This window comes from Halichoeres trimaculatus, unplaced genomic scaffold, assembly GCF_033239565.1.
Source record: "Halichoeres trimaculatus isolate MK-OKI-2021-1 unplaced genomic scaffold, fHalTri1.1 fHalTri1_scaffold_16, whole genome shotgun sequence".
In the NCBI taxonomy this organism is placed as follows: Eukaryota; Metazoa; Chordata; class Actinopteri; order Labriformes; family Labridae; genus Halichoeres; species Halichoeres trimaculatus.
The window spans coordinates 10,756,296-10,777,909 of NW_027437194.1; the positions used below are offsets into that span (position 1 = coordinate 10,756,296).

General features: G+C 41.1%; 1 protein-coding gene across 2 annotated transcripts; it reads left to right on the forward strand.

Annotated features, from left to right (window-relative positions):
* The first annotated feature begins 810 nt into the window (after positions 1 to 810).
* Positions 811 to 21,610, forward strand: xpo7 (exportin 7). Of its 2 annotated transcripts, none has more exons than XM_074689869.1 (28): positions 811 to 904; positions 8,142 to 8,288; positions 9,412 to 9,505; positions 9,962 to 10,128; positions 10,214 to 10,279; positions 10,367 to 10,471; positions 11,255 to 11,420; positions 11,507 to 11,580; positions 11,662 to 11,781; positions 11,865 to 12,011; positions 12,167 to 12,339; positions 12,429 to 12,628; positions 12,764 to 12,869; positions 13,531 to 13,666; positions 14,927 to 15,000; positions 15,096 to 15,176; positions 15,738 to 15,801; positions 15,893 to 16,001; positions 16,170 to 16,276; positions 16,359 to 16,447; positions 16,541 to 16,648; positions 16,935 to 17,017; positions 17,272 to 17,486; positions 18,022 to 18,160; positions 18,258 to 18,415; positions 18,506 to 18,604; positions 18,693 to 18,820; positions 19,507 to 21,610. In XM_074689869.1, the coding sequence occupies exons 1-28, from the start codon at positions 872 to 874 to the stop codon at positions 19,598 to 19,600; spliced, it is 3,282 nt and encodes a 1,093-aa protein (XP_074545970.1). In that variant the 5' UTR covers positions 811 to 871; the 3' UTR covers positions 19,601 to 21,610. The 2 variants fall into 2 exon arrangements, with proteins under 2 accessions (XP_074545970.1, XP_074545971.1); XM_074689870.1 differs by having other exon boundaries at positions 12,429 to 12,622.
* Positions 21,611 to 21,614: the final 4 nt, after the last annotated feature.

Sequence of the window (21,614 nt, forward strand, 5' to 3'; positions counted from 1 at the left end):
TTTTTATATATTTTATAAGAAAAGGAAAAGACTGGCAAAGGATACATTATCATCCAGGGATGTGAGAAATATGACCCGCTATTTTTTTTTTTTTACTCCTACAACTACTGTGTTATCCAGAAGAAAAATAAGAATTCAAACTGTAGAAAAAACAGTGGTTACAAATAATATAATCTTCCATATTTCAAAGGAAACAATAAACACGTAAACTGGTAAAAGTGGTTCTAAAATGGATCCAGGTGGATCGAGATACAATATGTATAATTACAGATAAATTTGATGTGGAAAATATATATAAATATAACTTTAAAATGACTTAACTTCATTTGTGCACAGCCAGTCGTCAAAAGTACCTGTCCCTGAAGACCCCAATTAAAAAAAAAAAAAAAAAAAAAAAAAACGAAAAAAAAAAAAACCGTGCACAAGCTATAGTCTTGTGGCAACAAGCAATTACCTATTGTGCATAATTTGAGGGAACAAGGTTATAATCTTTTAAACTCTATTTCAAAAGCGCATAAGATAAATATATATATACTTGTAACATTCAAGAAAACGACTTGTGGACACAAGATGCATCCTCACTAGCACAAGATGAAATAAGATAAGACAATATCAACTCTATTAACGCCACCAAAGTATAATAAGTATGCAATATAACACAAGACAATGTTATATAATTATGTTATCCTTACACGTATGTATAAACATAATTTGGGTGTCCGTAAAATGTTTGTATGATGACATTTGCATTATAGAAATTTAAGCCTGGCATTGTCAGGCTCAAATGAATGAGTGCCTGCAGTACTGACAGGCGGCCAGCAGGGGCGCTGTTGTCGCTGCCCATACCCATAAGCGGGGGAGTGAGAGGTGCATGAAATGGAGAAAGATGGCGGATCATGTGCAGGTGAGCAGAGGTTTCATGTTTTTGTAACCGACAGTTTATCCAGGAGCCTGGGAATGAGTGTGAACGTGGATTCGGATGCTGTGCTCCCCGCAGGAAGGCTGCATGCGGCCGCTGCGTGCAGGAGGCGGCCGTGCGGGGCTGTCTGTGGGGAAAGAAAGGATGAGTCCGCCTGTGTTGACTGTGGCCTGCTGTCACTCGCTCGCTCCGGCTGGCTGCTGGCTCACCTAGCATGGCATAGCAGGCTCAGAAACAATAACAAAGCCCTGGGATTGCGCTTGTGTGATCCCTGGTGTCTGCGTTGGATGTTAACTCATAACTTTGGAACATACGGTGTCTTTCAGAGGCTCATAACCTGAAGTAAACAATTAAACACCGACCGCTTGGCTATGAAGTGTTAGCTGTCAGGCTAACACGAAGGGGTAAATCTTCAGTTTGGCGCCAGTGAGAATCACAACACAGACACCTCTTACACAGTGAAAGCACATTTTCCCCTATTTGCTTATGTACTCTTCAGGGATGTCTCCATTTTAAAGTCTGACATGGATTTTCACTGTTGTTATGTTAAAGCTAGGCGACTCATTAGCTACAATGCTAACGTTAGCTGCAGCCCAGACGTCAAGTTCTCCCGCCCGAGCTCTTTTGAAAACATGGTTGGGTTTCTTTAACTGTTCCTCTGTCTCACTGGCTCCATGTCAGTATCTGCTTTTGCCCTCTAACACTTGAACACACCAACATGAGGCTCGGGAGGATTTATTCTGCTGTTGTTGATGTGCTAGCCTGCTTTGAGCTATCTGCTCTGTGTTGCAGCACACATGTTTTGAGTTTAGACTGAGAAGTTGCGATGTTTGGAGTGAAAATGGCATATTTCACAATGTTATTGCCACTCATCTCATTAGCAGGTTATTCTTTTATGTTTTTACCATACAGCTTGGGTTGATTTTGTGTGAAAGGAAGCATCGTGGAGCTTGTTATTGTTTCACTGCTAGCTTGTGATGTTATGTAGCTATCCGAGGACGATGTGGGGCTGGATTCCACCTGCCAAATATTCATTAACACGCACATTTTTTTAATAATACTGTCTTTTAAAATGACTAATTCTTATACATTCATTGTGGCTGCAACGTTTAATCATAGAAACAATTAGTGTAAATGTTTTAAGATTAAAATTTAATTGAATTAGACAGGAAAATGCCACATTTTGATCAGCAAATATCATAGGTTGAGAGTTAATACATCATTTCCAAAAAATAAGCGTATTTATATTAAAAAAAAATAGAACAACCGTTTATAAAAAGGCAGAATGAATTTAATTCTCATTTTACCTGTTTTAACTTTCACTTGGAAATTTCTTTATTTGTTTTTTAGGGTGTAAACTCACTGTTTATCAGCCTTCTACAGGTTTCACGTTCAGTTGTCCTGCAAGGATATCATCAGCCAAAATGTCCAGTAGAATAAAAAAGATGGTGAATGGAAATATTGGCTTTAATATTGATGTTTTTACATTGAAAGTTTTGCAAAAACATTGGGTCATCTTTTGATTTTGAGGTCTGTACTTCTACAAACCAGCATTCATTCACATCAGAGAGGTGAGGCTCCTGATTTTTTGTCAAACCCCAAATGCTTCATGCCTAAATAGTAATAAGAATTATATTGAATTTGCTAAAAACAATGCCACATTCTGGTTGGCAGATCAAATAGATGGATGATTAAGTATTTGTTTACACCAAAAACAAGTACATAACTAACAGTTAAACCATACACACTCACTATCTTTTTGTGATATTTGAGACTGTAAGTTGGTTCCGCAAGTCAGCATTTACCAGATTTCTACTGGTTTCATCTGCAGTTGTCCAGTAGGAAAGAAATGTCAAATATAAATAACCACATTGGCCCAAATATATTTTTCTCACCTGCAGTATACATGCGGTAAAAATTAGGTAGCTTCTTTTTCACATTCCCCACTTTTACATGCCAACTACACTCACAAAAGGGCCGTGAAGTTCTTGAATTTTGACCTAAATGCTTTGTGTCACGTTCATGGTGCACAAAGCGATACAGAGAAAAAAAAAACAGTCAGATCTGAATGTTTCCAGCCTGTCAAATTTGCATAAAGAAAGCTGTAGGAAACATGTTACTATTGAGTTTGAAAGATTAAGAGGAAGCATGGTCGATCTTTGACTTCTGTCTGTGAAAGATGGTGTAAGAGGGACTGCTATGGTGTTCTGGGAGGATAGTTATTGATCAACCGAAGCAAAGTATGCATGCATGATTAAATCCACAGTAACAGGAGGGCCAGGGAGTAACTCTGCTGCCCGTGCTGGATTTAAATCTGGTTTACTGGATCGTAGTGCTGTGTTATTTTTTTTTCTTTGTTATAATTTTTTTTTTTCATATGTGTGTGTGTGCGCTTAGTGGCTGGTAAATGTAGGTTATTGGGCTTGTGTGGGTAGTCAGAGAATAAGTCTGGCAGTATTCTTATTTGTCAAGAATATTGATTTTTAAAATTTTAATTACCCATCAAACTTGCAAACATTAAAATGTTTGCCGTACACTCTGCTTAAGAGGTGAGTGGGGATTTTTTTGTATTTGTTTGTTTTATTCTGTGATAATTTTTACAAAAAAAGAAAGACACCAGAGAACACACAAAGTAAAAACCACAGATTTGCGGGATTGCTCTAATATCAGCATTTTCCCTCAGTGTCCTAAAGATCACCTCGCTGTTTTTGTTTCAGAGCCAGCTTCCTGCACCATGTTATTGATGCGCTGCTCACTTGTGCCGTTCAGTAGCTTTATGACATAATTCAACCACCATAACACCCTGAATCAGACACTGTGGATGTTTATTACCTTACATGACACCAGATAACAGTCGAGATGATTGTTAGCATCTTTAACCCTCATGCAAACACACACAGATCGTCTGCACTGAAGCGTGCACCATGAGGAGGCTGCAGCAGCTCTGACATTGACACTGAGCTTCTTTGGATGAGATCCAAACAGGCTGTTTTATATCAGTTTGTCACATGAGCTTCGAGACAAGATCGTGATCTGATTGTTAAAGATATTCTTGTAAAAAGGTCATAATTTTTGTACTTTTTAGTTTCATTTTGCACATTTTTTTCTTTAGACTGAAAATAAAACCCAAAGAATCGCAAAATAAAAGATGATTCAACTGATTGGAAAAAATCAGCTATATCTTTGCAGGATGTGGATTTGAGTCTTAAACATCTCAACCATTCCGACTGATTGGTTCAAACTAATCGCCGAAACTGTTGGTGCTGTTTTTATCTCATGAGTTAAGGGTTAAATCTGCTGAAAATAAATCAACAACAGATACCAGTAGGAGCTTTTTATAAAAAGTACTGTGGAAGTAGCATCTCAAACTTTTTATACATCAGCAGAGAAGAGAACAAAAAGTTCTGATTCGATTTAAAGAGCTAATACTGGAGATGCAGGAAAGTTATTGACAAGCTGAACTTCTAGTTTGTTTTTGTTTAGTCTCTGATTAGTGGTTTGATTCTCACCATACCTCCTCTACAGTGTTTGACTAGTTATGACAGACTGTTGCCTCAAATCCTGCCGCTCACCTCTGCTGGTCACTAGTTGTTCAATTTGGAGTCTTTTTAATAAAACAGGCTCCACATAATGTTGCTTAGCAGGATTTCTTTTTCTCTGTAAAGATGGTTTTGACCTATTAAGGGAGAGGCCACCAAGTACCCCAGTGTGCTACGTGATTGTTAAATAACTACAACCTTTTTATTTTGTTTCCACTGTTTACTTTTACGTACTTGCGTCAGGCTATGTATGTAACTTGATGTGCACCTGCAAATGAAATCAGTTAGCGTTTTTAAGGTGTCTGTGACAGAGGGAGGAGCAGAGAGACTAGGGATGGGTACCTTTCACATTTGAAACGATACGGCCCAAATGCCTGGTACCTGGCAATCGGTATCGGTACTCAACAGTACCAATTTTCGGTACTTTTTTGTGTTTATGTGGTACAATATATTGATTTGTTAAATAATAAATTATACATTTTTTCAATATAAAAACACATTTAGCAGGTGCAGGAAAGAGAGCACAAATTTATCTGCAAACAAACAAAATGCAGAACATTTGAAGTTTTGACATGCTTTAAAGTTCTCAAATAACCACTGAGATGATCTAAAATACATTTTTTATTTCTTTGTTTCACAGCTTTGTTTGTATTAGTCGTAAACACTCTTGGCTCACGTATACACTTTCAGCTTAACATTTAAAGTGATACTCCGGGATGGAACAAGTTGGGTCCTATCACAAGGTTTAGGGCAGAAATTACCCCTACAGCAGTGTTTTTGTGCAGCAGAAGCCCAGGGCGCTCGCACCAAACTCCCCCTCCCTGCTCCTCTGCCGGTTTCCTATGCACTCAGACGAGGCCATATTTTACTTGACCAAAAACACAAATAAACGGACTCCCATCGAAAAAATCTGATATCGGTCAACATTCACACTTTATTTAGAGAATTTTTAGCGTGTTACTTTCACACAAAAACACCGCTAAATAAGGCTCTAGTTTTCATCGTGTCTCTTTGTCCTGGCAGACTACCTGCGTTTGTTTATATCTGGCACGCTGCGCACGCGGACTGATACACTAAGCGGCGAGAGTCGTAGCCAGCTGTGGCTCTGCAGCGGAGGTAGCTCCGTTTTACGACACGATGAGAACTAGAGCCTTATTTAGCGGTGTTTTTGTGTGAAAGTAACGCGCTGAAAATTCTCTAAATAAAGCTTGGATGCAGACCGATATCAGACTTTTTTCGGTGGGAGTCCGTTTATTTGTGTTTTTGGTCAAGATATGATATTTATTCTGTATGATGTTTAGATATGAGAGCTGCAAGACAATTGATTATTTAATTAATGTCACAGGTGTAAAAGGGCTAGGACGATATGCTATTCTCATGATTTGATTCTGTTATGATTTTTGGGGTGCTGATTCAATTTCAATTACGATTCTTTGATATCTGCGATTTTTTTAAGTTTACTTTTTCAACACCAGATCATGTAAAAAATTAAATGATGATGATAATGTCTGAAGACTATATCAGGAGCCATATTTTCCAATAGAATGCAAAACACGTGAGTTAGACAGAGAAACATTTAACCCTCTGCTGGAGAGAAGTGGTAACTTTTTTCCAATCCAGTTGATAAACAAAGACTGAAATGAAGGATTTAAATTTGGAAAAAAAAAGTTTTTTTGACGAAGAGTCATGATTTTGATAGTGTCAAACAAAAAAAAAATCTGTATATATCAATTTTTCGTTTTTTTTTTCTCCCACCTCTAAGGTCTAACATTAAAAATAACACTGCAAAAGAGTTATTGTAATAAGGTGTTACAGAGTCCAGCAGGTGTATAGCATCTGTGAATGTTTTGATTCTGCTGCAGAGAAACGGCTGTGTGACATCTGACGCTAAACTTTTATAGCAGGTGGTATTTATATTTCTTAACACTGCCTTCCTTATGGTGCAGTTTTTATGGAGTGGAAACAGGACCGTTCAGGGGCAGGAAGGGATGAAGCTTTGTGATCCTGCAGAAACGTTCCCTATGTTTTGAACGTCCGCCGTGTGATGGTTCATAGATATGGTGAAACTTTCTCCTTTTAGTTTAAAAACTGATTTTAAAGTTTGGCTCATCTGGTGCCGCAGATGGCACATGTGCAGTCCGAGCTCTTATCTGAGGCCCGTAGTGTCTCAGTGAACAGATCCTCTGATGTAACTGAGGCCTGCAGGAATGCTGCAGCTCACCTGGTCCCCCAGTGGATGTGTTAAACCTCTTCAGACTCTGCAGAACCATCCCAAACCTTCTCTCCTCAGCCTCCTCCACCTCTGATCTCCTATAACCTGCCACTCCTCCATTTTGAATAATCAGGGCCTGGCATCTCAGCGTGACTGAGCATGACTCAGCACTTCAGCCGCCCGCTACAGAAACTGGATATCTTCAAATGTTAGGAGGGGAAAGTCTCACAGTTAACTCCAGAGGTGCAGATTTATGACCCGTAGCTTTGCGATGCCTTAGTTCTTCAGGAAAAGCAGAAAGAAACACCTGATTCATGCAAATGATAATTTTTTGATTTCACATCATGACCTGTCTTCACCCTGAGGTTCACTAACACCACTTCTGTAATAAGTGCTCAAGACATGATGCTGGCTTGCTCATGGAAGTATTTCAGCAAGAGTTTCTTATTTATTGTTTCATCCCTCCTCTGAGAGTTTTGTTTGCTTCTTCACCAGAGAAGAGGGTCAGTCAGGATGAAGAGTTTTCTGTCAGAAATGAGCCAAAACAATGTCATCATCAGCTGATAAAAACCAAGAACGTCAGCCTGCAGGGGAAGGAACACATTAGATTTCTTTGATGGATGATGGTTGTGTTATCTCTACAGGATCAGGAGGTTCTGCAGGCTTTCAGTTTGGGTTTTGTAGATTCGGAGGCCTGGTGCTTCTGCTGCCATGAGCTCTATATATTTCAGTACCTGAAGCTGTGTCAGGGGAGTAAATTTACCCTGGAAAACAGCCCTATCTGGGGGTAGTACTGTCTGATTGGAGGTTTAAAATCTCCTAAACAATGGTCAGCTTTGAGCCTGATAGTGTGAATGTGTCTGTTAGCTCCCGGTGTTCCAGTTTAAAGAGTGACCTTTTAAACTGGGTACCTTCAGCTGAACGTGTCAGAGGATAACCATTTTACAACCAGTTTACAGCTTTTTCACAAATTGGAGTTTGGTGTCTTGCTAAAGGATACTTTGGCACTGCTAAACATTCACATTCAACCCTGTTCATTCCTAATGTCAATACTTTTTTAATATCTTTAGTATTTGCTCCTTTAACTTTACATCGTACCAACCTTTACGCTGTAAGAAGGTGTCAGGTATCTCCCGTGAAACAAGGCAACATTTGATTGAACCATGAAAGATCAGCTTACTCTTTAGTTCAAAAATTTGAATGACTGAAAGCTGCCAACAGGTTTTCACTGATGTGGTTTTTACTCCTCAGGATTTCTGGGTGCAGGGCGAAGGTTTTTGAGACGTAGGATTAAACTTGTGTTGACTGATGAATCCACCTTTATCCTGACCCTGAGCCCTGTGAAATGTATTTTTAACATGCAGCTGATCCCATCTGTCTGTCTTTAGTGAGAACTCGATGCTCCCTGTGTTTTCGAGTCTGTCGCTCACTGATAAGCCCTGTGTCCTTCCTCCTCCTCTCTATCGATCAGGGCCTTGCCCAGCTGGAGATCCTGTGTAAGCAGCTGTACGAGACCACCGACACCGCCGTCCGACACCAGGCAGAGAAAGCTCTGGTGGAGTTCACCAACAGCCCCGACTGTCTCAGCAAGTGTCAGCTCCTGCTAGAGAGAGGCAGTGTGAGTACTGACGGCTACACACACACAGGCCAACCTCAGACACTTTAAGAGTATCACCAGACTGAAAATGTGATGTTTTTAACCGTCTTTGAGACGCATGAATCTGCATTTTCAGCTGTTTATCAGAGATATTTTCTTTACTAACATTTTAAATCTACATCTGTTGCTCTTACATTCATGTTCTTGAGAGTTTCCTTTGGCCCAAAAAATCCAAAACACTTAATTAAAACCATGATGACCTTCACATTTAACCCTTCACCTTCTACTTGCAACATTTCTAGTTTTAGTTTTTAAAGGTTTTATCTCTTAAATACTGTGTTATCAGCTTCTTTCCACTTGTTGAATCTGAAAGTACAACTCCCATAGGCTGTGAAATACTTGTTTTCTTTTCTGACTTGTATAAAATAAAACTTTTGATGTGTAAAGCATTCATTCTACATACTGTAGAAAGCTAAGGATTCTGTTTTCTTGTCATTTGTGGTAAAAAAAATTTCCAGTTGAGATCAAATTTATGTATAAACCACATTTTATAGACAGTAAAAGTTGACCAAATTGCTGCAGGATTTCACAAAAAAACTGCAAAACAATGCAGTTAAACACATCAAAGACAATAGGACAATAAAAAAAGAAAATATTTTGGTTAAATTGGAAAAATAAAAAATAAATGAAGCAACTTAAAGAGTCAGCAGCTAAGGGTTAAAATCATGATGAAGACATAAAGGCTGCAGGAAGAGGTTACACCCAAAAACTGAAATCTTATCAAGTGTTTTTGTCTTATTTTTATCCAAAGTTGTCTTATTAGACTTAATATGAGCTACATTCACCTGACGATCCCAGAAAAATATCTTCTTTTAGGACATTAACAGACCAAAATGATGACCCGATTGTTTATAGAGAGTAAAGAAGAAAGACTTGCTTGTTAAGTCTCTCTTGTGCAATTGGATAAATGAAGTGGCTCAAACCTCTAAACATTTGTTAAGTTTTAGTATTTTAATTTTACGTTTTTATTGTTGGTGTAAGAGTTTTGTGTTTTGTTGGTCTCCATCACAAAGAAATATGGTTGCCATTAAATAACCTTTCACGAGATGTCTTGACTAATATTTTTTGTCTTCTGTCTCCTCAGTCTTCTTATTCTCAGCTGCTTGCAGCCACATGTTTGTCTAAACTGGTTTCTCGAACCAGCAACCCTCTACCGCTCGAACAACGCATCGACATTCGTGAGTATTTCTTAGCAAAGAAATAAAAGCAGACAGATTAGAAAATTACTAAAACTTGTGGTTTTTAATCAGATTAAAAAATTTAAACCACTTTGCAGTGTTTCAAAAAATACAGAGTTGAAGATTTCTGTCATTTTTGATGCAGAGAAACTTCACAAACAGTAAACCAGCTTTTGTAATCCTGGAAATGAGCCAGAAGCTTTACTACTTGTGGCAAAAATGATGTGAAAGAAGTTTATGTTATTTCAAGCACCTGTAATAATCCTGAAATGTGATATAAAGACACAGTTTCACATGTGAAGATGTTAAAATATGTTATGCATGTTCAGTCTTTTGTGTTTGTTGTTACTCGACATCTGAGATATAAAACAAGACGACAAGTTTAAAAAAGTCTGAGAGAATAGTCTGTATTGCTCAGTGTTTTCTAACCCGTTGTCGTTATTTTGTGCCGGGCAGGGAACTATGTTCTGAATTATTTAGCCACGCGGCCGAAGCTAGCAGCGTTTGTGACGCAGGCTCTGATCCAGCTGTATGCCCGGATCACAAAGCTCGGCTGGTTCGACTGTCAGAAAGATGACTACGTCTTCAGGAACGTCATCGCAGACGTGACACGCTTCCTGCAGGTCAGTATGTGTGTTATAAACTGATCTGCAGCACAGTGTGCGTGTTTATGTGTGTGTAACATGGTGTTTGTGTTTGTGTTTACAGGACAGTGTTGAACACTGCATCATAGGCGTCACCATCCTGTCCCAGCTGACCAATGAGATCAATCAGGTAATCCATCCTCCTCTGTTTCCTGTCTGAGCTGTGTTTGAAGAAACATTTCAACACCTCCTCCTGATTCTCCTCTTTCTCCTCCAGGCGGACACGACGCACCCTCTGACCAAACACAGAAAGATCGCCTCATCGTTCAGAGACTCGTCGCTCTTCGACATTTTCACGCTTTCCTGCAACCTCCTCAAACAGGTACCCCAACGTCACTGAGAATACCAAACACAGAAGTTTAATACCAGCTAATAAAAGTGAATACAGGTGTTAGAAAAGGATCCAGAGAGTTAGAAAAGTGAGGTATATTTATAAATAAAAACTCCAGGGGCAACAATTAACGGGGGTTTGTTCGTTTTCAACCTGAAAGCACCTCTGAATTTAACTTGTGACGAGAAGTTATATCAGTACATCAATCTCCTGAAATTTCATCTTTATTTCAACTTTATTTTTATGCGTCATCTTGATCCCAGCTTTTATGTTGTGAAATTTCAACTTTATGTTGATCTTTCAACATTTATATCACTTTTAATCTCTCAACAGTGTGACACTTTTTGGCTTTAATCTCAGGTCATACATTTGTTTCAATTGTTTTTGTCCTTTACAGTTAGAGAAAAATCCAATGGGATATTAACAACTGAATTATCTATAAAATATCAAAAAATACAAACATATTTCTAATTTTTAAAGTCTGTCATCCTATGTGCATATTTTTTTGATCATGCAAGAAACAGCTGCAGTGAGCTGCTTTTGCTTTGGCCGCCACATTAATTTCCCTATTACAGCTGACTGATTCATTGTGCATGACCTGCTGAGATAACTGTTCTGTGTTGATGACATTTTACAGAGATAAAGTCAAATATAACACAGACAAGACATTAAAGACTTTCAGATTTTTACCTGGAGGTTATTTCAGCCTCTGGTTGAGCGCACAGACTCTTCTACCTCCTGAAATCTGAACCTGTTTTGTGTTTCTGTCTCCAGGCTTCGGGGAAGAACCTGAACCTGAACGATGAGTCTCAGCACGGTCTGCTCATGCAGCTGCTCAAACTCAGCTACAACTGTCTCAACTACGACTTCATAGGAACTTCCACAGACGAGTCGTCAGACGACCTCTGCACCGTACAGATCCCCACATCCTGGAGATCAGGTAGAGATACATTTGTGACGTGAAGACCGAGATCATCTCCAGAAGTTTGAGTTTGTTAAACTTCTCTTTTTGTTTCTCTCTTGCAGCGTTTCTTGATTCCTCCACCCTGCAGCTTTTTTTCAATTTATATCATTCCATCCCTCCATCCCTGTCCCCTTTGGTGAGTTCATGTATCTCCATGTTGTTGTGAAGTATCTTGATGAGGATGCTAAGTTTTTCACTGACGTTGTTTCTTCTGCAGGTGTTGTCATGTTTAGTTCAGATCGCCTCAGTCAGGCGGTCTCTGTTCAACAACGCAGAGCGAGCAAAGTTTCTGTCACATCTAGTGGACGGAGTGAAGAGGATACTGGCAAACCCACAGGTATGTAAAATGCAGACACCCACACCTTTCTCCTTCTCTGTGTGTGTCGTTGCAGTTTGTTCATGCTGTAAACTGTGTTTCAGTGTTTGCCAGATCCAAATAACTACCACGAGTTCTGCCGTCTGCTGGCGAGGTTGAAGAGTAACTACCAGCTGGGGGAGCTGGTCAAAGTAGAAAACTACCCTGAAGTTATTCGACTTATAGCAAATTTCACCGTCACCAGTCTGCAGGTGAGTTCACAGAGGTCAGATCTGTGTTTCAGGTTAATGCAGAGGCACTGGAAGCTGAATTAACGCTTTGGTACGGCTCGAAATCAGCAAATCATCATCAGCTGCAGTGAACTTTAATCCTGATGATTCTGTCTCCTCCTGCGTTTGCGGTTCAGCACTGGGAGTTTGCCCCCAACAGTGTTCACTACCTGCTGAGTCTGTGGCAGCGTCTGGCAGCCTCAGTCCCCTATGTTAAAGCTACAGAGCCTCACCTGCTGGAGACCTACACACCTGAGGTCACCAAGGCGTACATCACATCGCGGCTGGAATCGGTCCACGTCATTCTCAGGTACCATCAGCGTACTCTCAGAGTTTGGGAGGTTTTCTTGCCTTCTGATTTTATTTTGCTGAGACCTGATGGTCGTGACGTTTCTGCAGAGACGGGTTGGAAGACCCTCTGGATGACGCCGGCCTCGTCCAGCAGCAGTTGGATCAGTTATCAACCATCGGGAGGTGTGAGTATGAGAAGACGTGCGCTCTGCTGGTGCAGCTGTTTGACCAGGCGGCTCAGACGTACCAGGAGCTGCTCCAGTCCACCAACTCCAGCGCCGCTGACATCACTGTGCAGGAGGGTACGGGTAAAGTTTGGCGCAGACGTTCGATCAGAATTTGGTTTGTTTCATTGATGTGAGAAGTGTCGGAGAGTTTGATTATAATAATGATATTTTAGAATGTTAAAATGTCTCTCTGACGAGTCTCTCTTTTCTGTGCAGGGCGGTTGACGTGGTTGGTTTATATAATTGGGGCAGTTATCGGTGGACGGGTTTCGTTTGCGAGTACAGATGAGCAGGACGCCATGGACGGAGAGTTAGTCTGTCGGTAAGAGCTCAACAATTATACGTAAACAATTATAAAAAACTCTAAATAAAGCTTTTTGATTTTCTTTTTAGCTTGGGGATTTTCATGTTATTTATCAAAATCCTTTAAATCAAAATACTACATTTACAAAAAAAAAAATTCAGGTTTAAACTTTTGACACAATTTTCTAATAACCGTGCTGAAAAAGTTAATGAGCAATAATTAATTTAAACTCTGATTCTGATGTAAACTAAATAGTGCACGCAATGAAGAAAAGCATAGAAGTTAGAAAATGCAGGGCTTAAACTTAATGACTAAAAAGTAGAAGACAATGTACAGTGAGCAGATGGCTATGCAAGTTGCGCCAATTGTAAACGCGTTAAAGGATTAATTAAACCACCTGCAAGAGAATCAGCTACAAGACAAGAACATTGGATCAATATATCAACTAAAATGTCCAAAAAGTGGTAAAATATTATTATTCCCTCCAAAAGTTATTCACATTAAAAAAGCAGAGGACCAAAAACCCCTCCCTGAGGGACTCCGTTAGATTGTGTATCACGTTTAGATACATAAGCCTTTGAGTCTTTGGTTTTAATTTGTTGAAATGTGATTTCGATTTAAAACAAGATGTGTCTAAATATTGGGTGCATTTATTTAAAACCTGTCTGTTTGGTATCAGGGTGCTCCAGCTGATGAATCTGACCGACTCTCGGCTCGCTCAGGCTGGAAACGAGCGGCTGGAGCTGGCCATGCTCAGCTTTTTTGAACAGTTCAGAAAGATCTACATCGGGGACCAGGTGCAGAAATCATCAAAGGTAAGCACACGTCCTCGTCACATAGCCACCAGTGTGACATTAACCCCGGCCTGGCTACACGCCCTGCTCCTCCCTCCCTCTCTCACCCTGCTTTGTGTGCTGTTAGCAGGGGGCCAAGTTAGTGGGGATGATTTCTCCTTTTGTCTGGAGCTTGGTGCTGCTGATGCAGCTCTTTCTTTGGACACACACGCACACACAGACAGTTTGTGTTTTTCTGTTGTGTTAGTGAGATGTGGTGTGTAGTGTGTCGCTTCCTGCGTCCTGACTGACTGTGTGTTCTCTTTGTGCGGGCCAGAAACTACAAAATGTGAACGTCCCAGATAAGTGGTTGAACATAGTAGTCTGCCTCCCTGGTCTGGTGTTAGATCTCCAGGATCATCAGAGACATAGTTTCTGATCAGCAGATAGATCAATGACCTCACAGTCATCACACAAATGAGACTTTGTGTGGATGTAGCTGCTCATGTGAGCGTGTTAGAAACCTTTTCCCTCTGTGGTTGTTGAGCTGAAGTCCTGCTCTTGTTTAATGGATCAAAGCAGGGGTAGACCAGTAACTCCTGTGTTCTGTGGGCTTGAGTAACAGACAGTCAGAGCTGCCCTGAGCGAGAGTAAAACAGCTGTTTGTGGTCAGGAAATAATCTTCCTCAAACAATCTCTAATAACAGTTTGAGCAACACAAAGGTGATAAAAAAAATGGAAATTTTAGAACACACACTTCCTAATGTCCCAGGAATTAAAAATAATAATTGTTGCAGATGAAACAAGACAGAATGATGTCATATTGCTGTATTGATATTTTGCCCCACCCTTCCTGTGCAGCTTAGTATGATATGGTTTACGGTGGAAACAAAGTGAAACCATAAGATCTTATGAAGCTGATTTTTGTTTATGTAAACTTCCTTTAGAGGAGTAATCGAGCAGAAACCATCCACACTATGAGAGAGCTATGTTATCAGTTTTTATAAGGGATGGGCTCCACTTCCTGTCAGCTAAACCCTCAGAGAGGCCCCTCAGATCTCCTGCTTCACGTGTCTCTGCCCTGCTGAGTCCTGATCCTCTTCATCACATCCAGCTGAAGAGTCTCAAAGCTTCAGTAGCTGATTCTGTAAAGAAAAAAAAATCAGCCTGGACAGGTGATGAAGAGACCAGGTGAATCCACCTCCTGAAATGTGTGAACATGTGTATTCAACTGTTATTAATAAAACTCTATTTGTGTGTGTGTGATTGTTTTTGTATGTTTGTATTTGTGTGTGTGTGCAGCTTTACAGACGTCTATCAGAGGTTCTGGGGTTGAACGACGAGACGATGGTGCTCAGTGTCTTTATAGGGAAAATGTGAGTAAAATGTCACTTCCTTGAAAATTACATTCATTTCAAATTAAAAGCACAGCATCACTAATGAAGCGTGTGAAATCTTTTCTGTCTTGCAGCATCACAAATTTAAAGTACTGGGGTCAGTGTGAACCAATCACCTCCAAGACACTCCAACTACTGAACGACCTGTCTTTAGGATATCCTTTAAAAAACAGGAAAAGGCTGAAAAAGTAGTTTTAAATAACCAGGATTTACTAACATTACACATCACAGACACGTCTTAGAGCACCGGGCTGCCAGCTGGGCTGAATACAGACGGCTACTTAACTACTTACAAATTTACAGTGTTAACTTGTGTTCATGTTAGCCTACAGATACGTCAGAGCACCTGGCGCTACATATAGCCAGCTGCTGCAATGTTTGCTTGTTATCACGTTTCAAACCGTAGCGCTACGTAACTGCACTGATAAACACCTTACCTTGGCACGTTGTATCCAGTAAAAAGTTGTCTTAAACAAAAAATATTTGTTTCCATCTGATCTCCTTTTAATCCCAAAACAAACCCACACCTCGCTCAAAGTTATTACAACAGTGTAAGTGAGGCCCTGTGCCAGAAGGTGGCAAGGGAGTGCAGTTAAAACAGATCCTCCTCATAGCATCTTTAACAAGCAGAAAAGTGAAAAAGTTGATGACCATGAGTCTGCAGCTTTTATAAAAAGATGTTGAACTGTTTTCTCCTTGACTTCACGTGTGTTCACGTACAGCAGTGTGAGGAAGCTGGTGAAGCTCAGCGCTGTGCAGTTCATGTTAAATAACCATACTGTGAGTTCACTTACACACACACAAACGCACCTGTGTGACCTGTGAATGTTTCACAAATACCTGTAATAAAACTGAGACCCTGTGTCTGCAGAGTGAGCACTTCTCGTTTCTGGGAGTGAACAACCAGTCCAACCTGAGCGACATGAGGTGTCGGACCACCTTCTACACCGCACTCGGGCGCCTGCTGATGGTCGATCTGGGTAATTATACACACAAGGAGCAGATTTAAAGGTTGCTTTTGTGGCATACTACTGAAACTCCTCCGCAAACATCAGTGTCCCTCACACGATGTATCTGTGATACCTAGTTAAGTGTTTAAATAACCACAGCAAAATGCTTGAAGTAATGCTCTGTGATTCTTTGTGCAGGTGAGGATGAGGACCAGTTTGAACAGTTCATGCTTCCTCTCACGGCAGCGTTTGAAGCTGTGGCACAGATGCTCAGCACGAACACGTTCAACGAGCAGGAGGCAAAGGTAATCACACACCTGCTCCACATTTGAGATCTGCTCTCTTGATATTTTATTCTAACAGTTTTCCTCTTCCTGTTTCCTGCAGAGGACTCTGGTGGGTTTGGTAAGAGACCTTCGAGGGATCGCGTTTGCCTTCAACGCCAAGACGAGCTTCATGATGCTCTTTGACTGGATGTATCCTCACAGGACTGTCAAAAAAATGTGCTGTTAACTAACATTTGGATATTTTACAGTCTATGGAGGTTTCATCCTTAACCAGCTTTGCAGATATCCGGCCTACATGCCCATCCTGCAGAGAGCCATCGAGCTGTGGTACCACGACCCAGCATGCACCACTCCAGTCCTCAAACTGATGGCCGAGCTGGTTCACAACAGGTGAGCAGACGTGTGCAGGTTTAAGTGTTTATTAGCTAAAGGGGCTTTCTGACTGCAGGAACCAGGGTCTGAATTTAGTTCCTGGGTTGTGTGATACACAGACTAAAAATTGGCCTAAGAGCCATTTCGTTCATGCGATATGATGTTGGATTTGTTTTGCCCTTTTAGATTGAAATTAAGAGTGTAAAAGCACCACCTGATAATGATTTAACATCAGAAACCTCTGATTTCAAGAGAGTATTTTTGGATGTTAAAAACTAAACCTTGTGTTTTGATTTTCCTGCAGATCTCAGAGGTTACAGTTTGACGTGTCGTCACCAAACGGCATCCTGCTGTTCAGGGAAACCAGCAAGATGATCACGACATACGGTATGACTTCAAATCCAGGAGTACTTTCGCCTTAATAACATGTTTCCTATTTTATTTAAAAGATGAGAAAATCTGCAAAATCCATCATAAATAACAAACTAATAAAAAGTCTAATAAGTCATTCCTCAAATAAAGACAATCTAAAAAGAAGAGTGATGAAGACGTGCTGCCAAAGGATGAAGATAAATAAGGAGAGTCTGCAAATGCTAACGTGTTATAAGAAGCATCATGAATGAGTTGTTTCCTCCTCACAGGTAACCGTATCCTGACGTTGGGCGAGGTCCCAAAGGACCAGGTGTACGGGGTGAAGCTGAAGGGCGTCAGCGTGTGTTTCGCCATGCTGAAGGCAGTGCTCAGCGGGAACTACGTCAACTTTGGCGTCTTCCGTCTGTACGGAGACGACGCTCTGGATAACGCCTTACAGACCTTCATCAAACTGTTGCTGTCCATCCCTCACAGTGACCTGCTCGTACGTATCAGAGTCACTGTTCCCTTTCTCTTGAAGTCCTCAAGTCTAACCCTAACCTCTACAAACTTGTGTGTCATTATAGTCATTTTGTTCTGCAGTACTCCAACATTTGTGGGCAGTGTCACGTCTATGATAGTACAAACTGATCAGATAGAGCTGTGACTGAACAAAAAACGAACACACCCAAGTGTGTCGGAGAGCAGTACTGCAAAAGTTCAAATTAGGATTTCTTTTACTTTTCTTTGTTATTCCCTAAAAGATGTTAGATATGTTAAGATACATAAGGATAAATTAGATATGATACATACAAAGCTGTTCATTGAGATATATTGATGTATTGTAATATTATATATTATCGTCAGTTGATACATGGTTCATTAGGATTTGATACTTTGAATTCAAAAATTGAGGACAGAACAAAAGTTAATTCTTTGTCTTTGTCACTTACAGAGTTTGAATTAGTGTTAAAACAAAGGGTGACATTTGTAAATGTGTAGTACAGCAGCTCTGACTCTGTCTCCTTGTGTCCCTGCAGGACTATCCGAAGCTCAGCCAGTCCTTCTACTCCCTGCTTGAGGTGCTGACGCAGGACCACATGAACTTCATAGCCAGTCTGGAGCCGCACGTTGTCATGTACATCCTGTCATCGATATCAGAAGGGCTGACAGCGCTCGGTAAATACACACACACACTCTGAGGTAACAGAGAAATGTTTATAAAGACAGACAGAGCATAGACATGATGACGTGTGTGTGTGTGTGTGTGTTACAGATACAATGGTGTGCACGGGCTGCTGCTCTAGTCTGGACCACATCGTCACCTACCTGTTCAAACAGCTTTCTCGATCCACCAAGAAACGGCCCACTCCCATGGCGACCGACGATCGCTTCCTGCACATCATGCAGCAGCATCCTGAGATGATCCAGCAGGTCAGAGATCAGACACACACACCCTTAAGGCATGTTCACGTGCTGCATTCAGGGACATATCGTAAACCTGAGCGTCTTTGTTTGCTGCAGATGTTATCCACAGTGTTGAACATCATCATCTTCGAGGACTGCAGAAACCAGTGGTCCATGTCACGGCCTCTTTTAGGACTCATCCTGCTCAATGAGAAGGTAAACAGCACACACACCTGAAGCACCTCAAGGACATCTGTGTGTTTGTATGTGTGTTTAAACATGTAAATGTGTTTGTGTGTTGCAGTATTTTGCTGACCTGAGGAACAGCATCGTAAACAGCCAGCCCCCAGAGAAGCAGCAGGCCATGCACTTATGTTTCGAGAACTTGATGGAGGGAATCGAGAGAAATCTACTAACCAAGAACAGAGACAGGTACATCTCACACTTACAGCTTTCTGTTTCACTAATCCAGAACTCAAGTCACGACGTCACTTGGTACTTTGTTTTGGTCATCCTGGTTTGTTGGTTATTATTTGCTTTCTCTTTTAATTGTTGTGGGAGTGGTGTTTTTATTTATCTATTTTAGTTTTATCTTTGGTCATGTTTTCTTAAATTCTGTTATTTTTTTCTTTTTTTGTTATGTATTTTTTCTCCCTGTTTTCCTTTCTTTAATTTTGTTATGTCCCTTTTTGTCTTTTTTTTGGGGGGTGTTTTTTTAGTATTTTATTTTTCTTGAGAGGTGTTCTTTTATTTTGTTGTTCTTTTCCCTTTTTTATTTTTATTTTTTCTTTTTGTCATATTTTTGTTGTCATTTCTTCTTTTTTCCTTAAGTCATGTTCTTTTTTGTCAAGTTTTGTTGTTTCTTTTTTCAGTAGTTTTTCCTATTTTTGTTTCGTTGTATTTTTCTTTTTCCCATTTGTGTTTTCTTTACTTTTTTTCATTTCTGTCATGCTTTTGTTATCATTTCTTCTTTTTTTACTTTTTTTAAATTTATTTTATTTTTTTGCTGTTTTTTTTTTTTCTTGTCATGCTTTTAGGTGTGTATAGTCTTGTTTTTGTTGAAGAAAAGTTATAACCCTTTTTTTCTCTCCCTACTCCCTCTTTCCTCCTTCCTGCAGGTTTACCCAGAACCTGTCGGTGTTCCGGCGGGAGGTGAACGACAGCATGAAGAACTCGACATACGGCGTCAACAGCAACGACATGATGAGCTGACATTCCACACACACGAGTCTTACCCAGCTGCAGACAGAGCTCCGCCCCCCCTCGCTCCCTCACAGCCTCCCTCCCTCCCCCATCTCTGCATCAGCCTCTCTCTCCCCTCTCCCCCCCTGGGCCCGGATGCCTGGGGATCATCTCCTCCCCCCGACACGACGTACTCTCCCTCCTTTTTGATATAAACATATATAAATATATACAGATCTATTTTAAAGCGATGGTCTGATCGTCCCGGCGGGGGAGGGGTCAGGAGGTCAGCGTTGTGGGTGGGGGGGCGGGGGGTCGCATGTTTTAAGCACTCTGAATCACTGACAGGGGACGGAGAGAGTGCCGTGGAGATGAATGAGGGTGAGGAAGGGGACGAACGCCGGTAATCGTAGTAATCCGCTTCTGCCTGCCTTGTATAGAAAAGACACAAAAACCAAGTGTACATTTCTTTTGGTAACATTTTGAACAATGTTTATAATGATTGAATTTAAACACAGAGACGAGTGGAGGAAAAACACAAAACCAACAAAAAAAACAACAAAAAACGGTGTGATTGAGCTTTTTACAGTGTAGTGAGTTAGTGCAACTGTCTGTCTGCGTGGGGAGCGAGCTCTCCACAGAGAGAGGGAGGAGAGAGGGTGAGGCAGGGTGGGAGTGGGGTGAGTGTCTGGAGGGGGGTGCAGGGTGGCCACGGGAGCACTTAGGCTGCGGAGTCGTCACGGGAAGGAGAGGTACACAAACAGGAAGTGAGCGTCAGAGCATCCATGTTGTACATTTTTACTCAAGTCTCTGGTTGAAGTGATGTAAATATGCCACGTCCCCTTGAGGCAGCAAGCAGGACAGTGACTAAAGGGACAGTTCAGCTGTTTTTAAAACTTTAAATCCAACCAAACATGCTCTTTCTGAGCCTGTGTGACAGCTAAAAATGTATTTCTGCTGCCTGCAGTATGTGAACAGACCCCAACATAATCCTTGATGCATTAAAGATTTGTCTCTAAGCCTTCCAGGGGCAAATCCAGAACTTTTAGTGGACACACTTTGATGCATTGTGGATTATTCGTTGGCTCGTTTTCCAGCTGCATGCTGAGTCAGTTAACTGAAGCATTTCTAATTTGTTTTTATTCCAAGCATCCAAACAATAATTCTTGTTAAAAATTCTGTAATTGGTGCAAACTTCCATGTTGTCTTTATTTAACATTCCTTTGAAAGCAGAAGCACTTTCAGATCTTGAATCACTCCAAACATCCTCGTGTTCCTGCAGAAAAACTAAAGCTGCAGCATCTGATTCCCAGTTATGTGTTTAAAAACAGCAGACTGTCCCTTTACCCATCCCGCTCAGCCTCTCTCCTTGAATAAAGTGACACTAAGACGGCTGCGTCCTGTCTTAATGTGCGCACACACACGCTCGTCCCCGTGCTGATCGGCGTGTAAGCATCATGGTCACGGCTCTATGTTCCCCTCTGGTAGGCTCAGCGCAGTTTCACCATTTTGTTTACACTCTGGATTCCTCGGACCAGTTTTGGGACTGCCCCCCCTTTTTTAGGTCCTGCAGTGTGGTGTGTGTGTTGTCTGTGTGAGTGTGTATGGAGTGGTTCTCTGTTGCCTGGTTTGTGTGTTTGTGTGTGCGTGTGGCGTCTCACGGTGCTGCGAGGCTGAGGTTCGTGCCACCTTACAGGAGAAACTCTGACGGCGCTCAGAGCTCCGCTGAAGGATCAGCTGAGACTAAAATACCTGAAGAAGAATGGTGCAGCAGCGACCTCTGGTGGAGTCAGAACAGTGTACAAAGAGAAGAAGAAGAAGGCGGAGTCTTTAGCAACTTGTGTTCCTCTCTACGATGTTGCTGCTAACTGTTTGTGACAACTAGCTCATTTCTAACACGTCAGCACTCATGGATGTTGCTGGAGTTTCTCAGTTTTTGGTTTGTGTCCTGATGTGAATGTGTTGGGTCCATAGAGTGAGTAGCTGTTTGAGTTGTTTGGATGTCTGCTACATATAGTGTAAGCATTGTGACTGCAAATAAACC

Bases quoted from the DNA above. Each gene is read 5' to 3' on its own strand.
- xpo7 (XM_074689869.1), top strand. From the start codon at position 872: ATGAAATGGAGAAAGATGGCGGATCATGTGCAG. The intron at 10,280-10,366 runs GTAATCCATCCT...TTTCTCCTCCAG, and splicing joins TGACCAATGAGATCAATCAG to GCGGACACGACGCACCCTCT. The intron at 12,629-12,763 runs GTAAAGTTTGGC...TTTTCTGTGCAG, and splicing joins CACTGTGCAGGAGGGTACGG to GGCGGTTGACGTGGTTGGTT.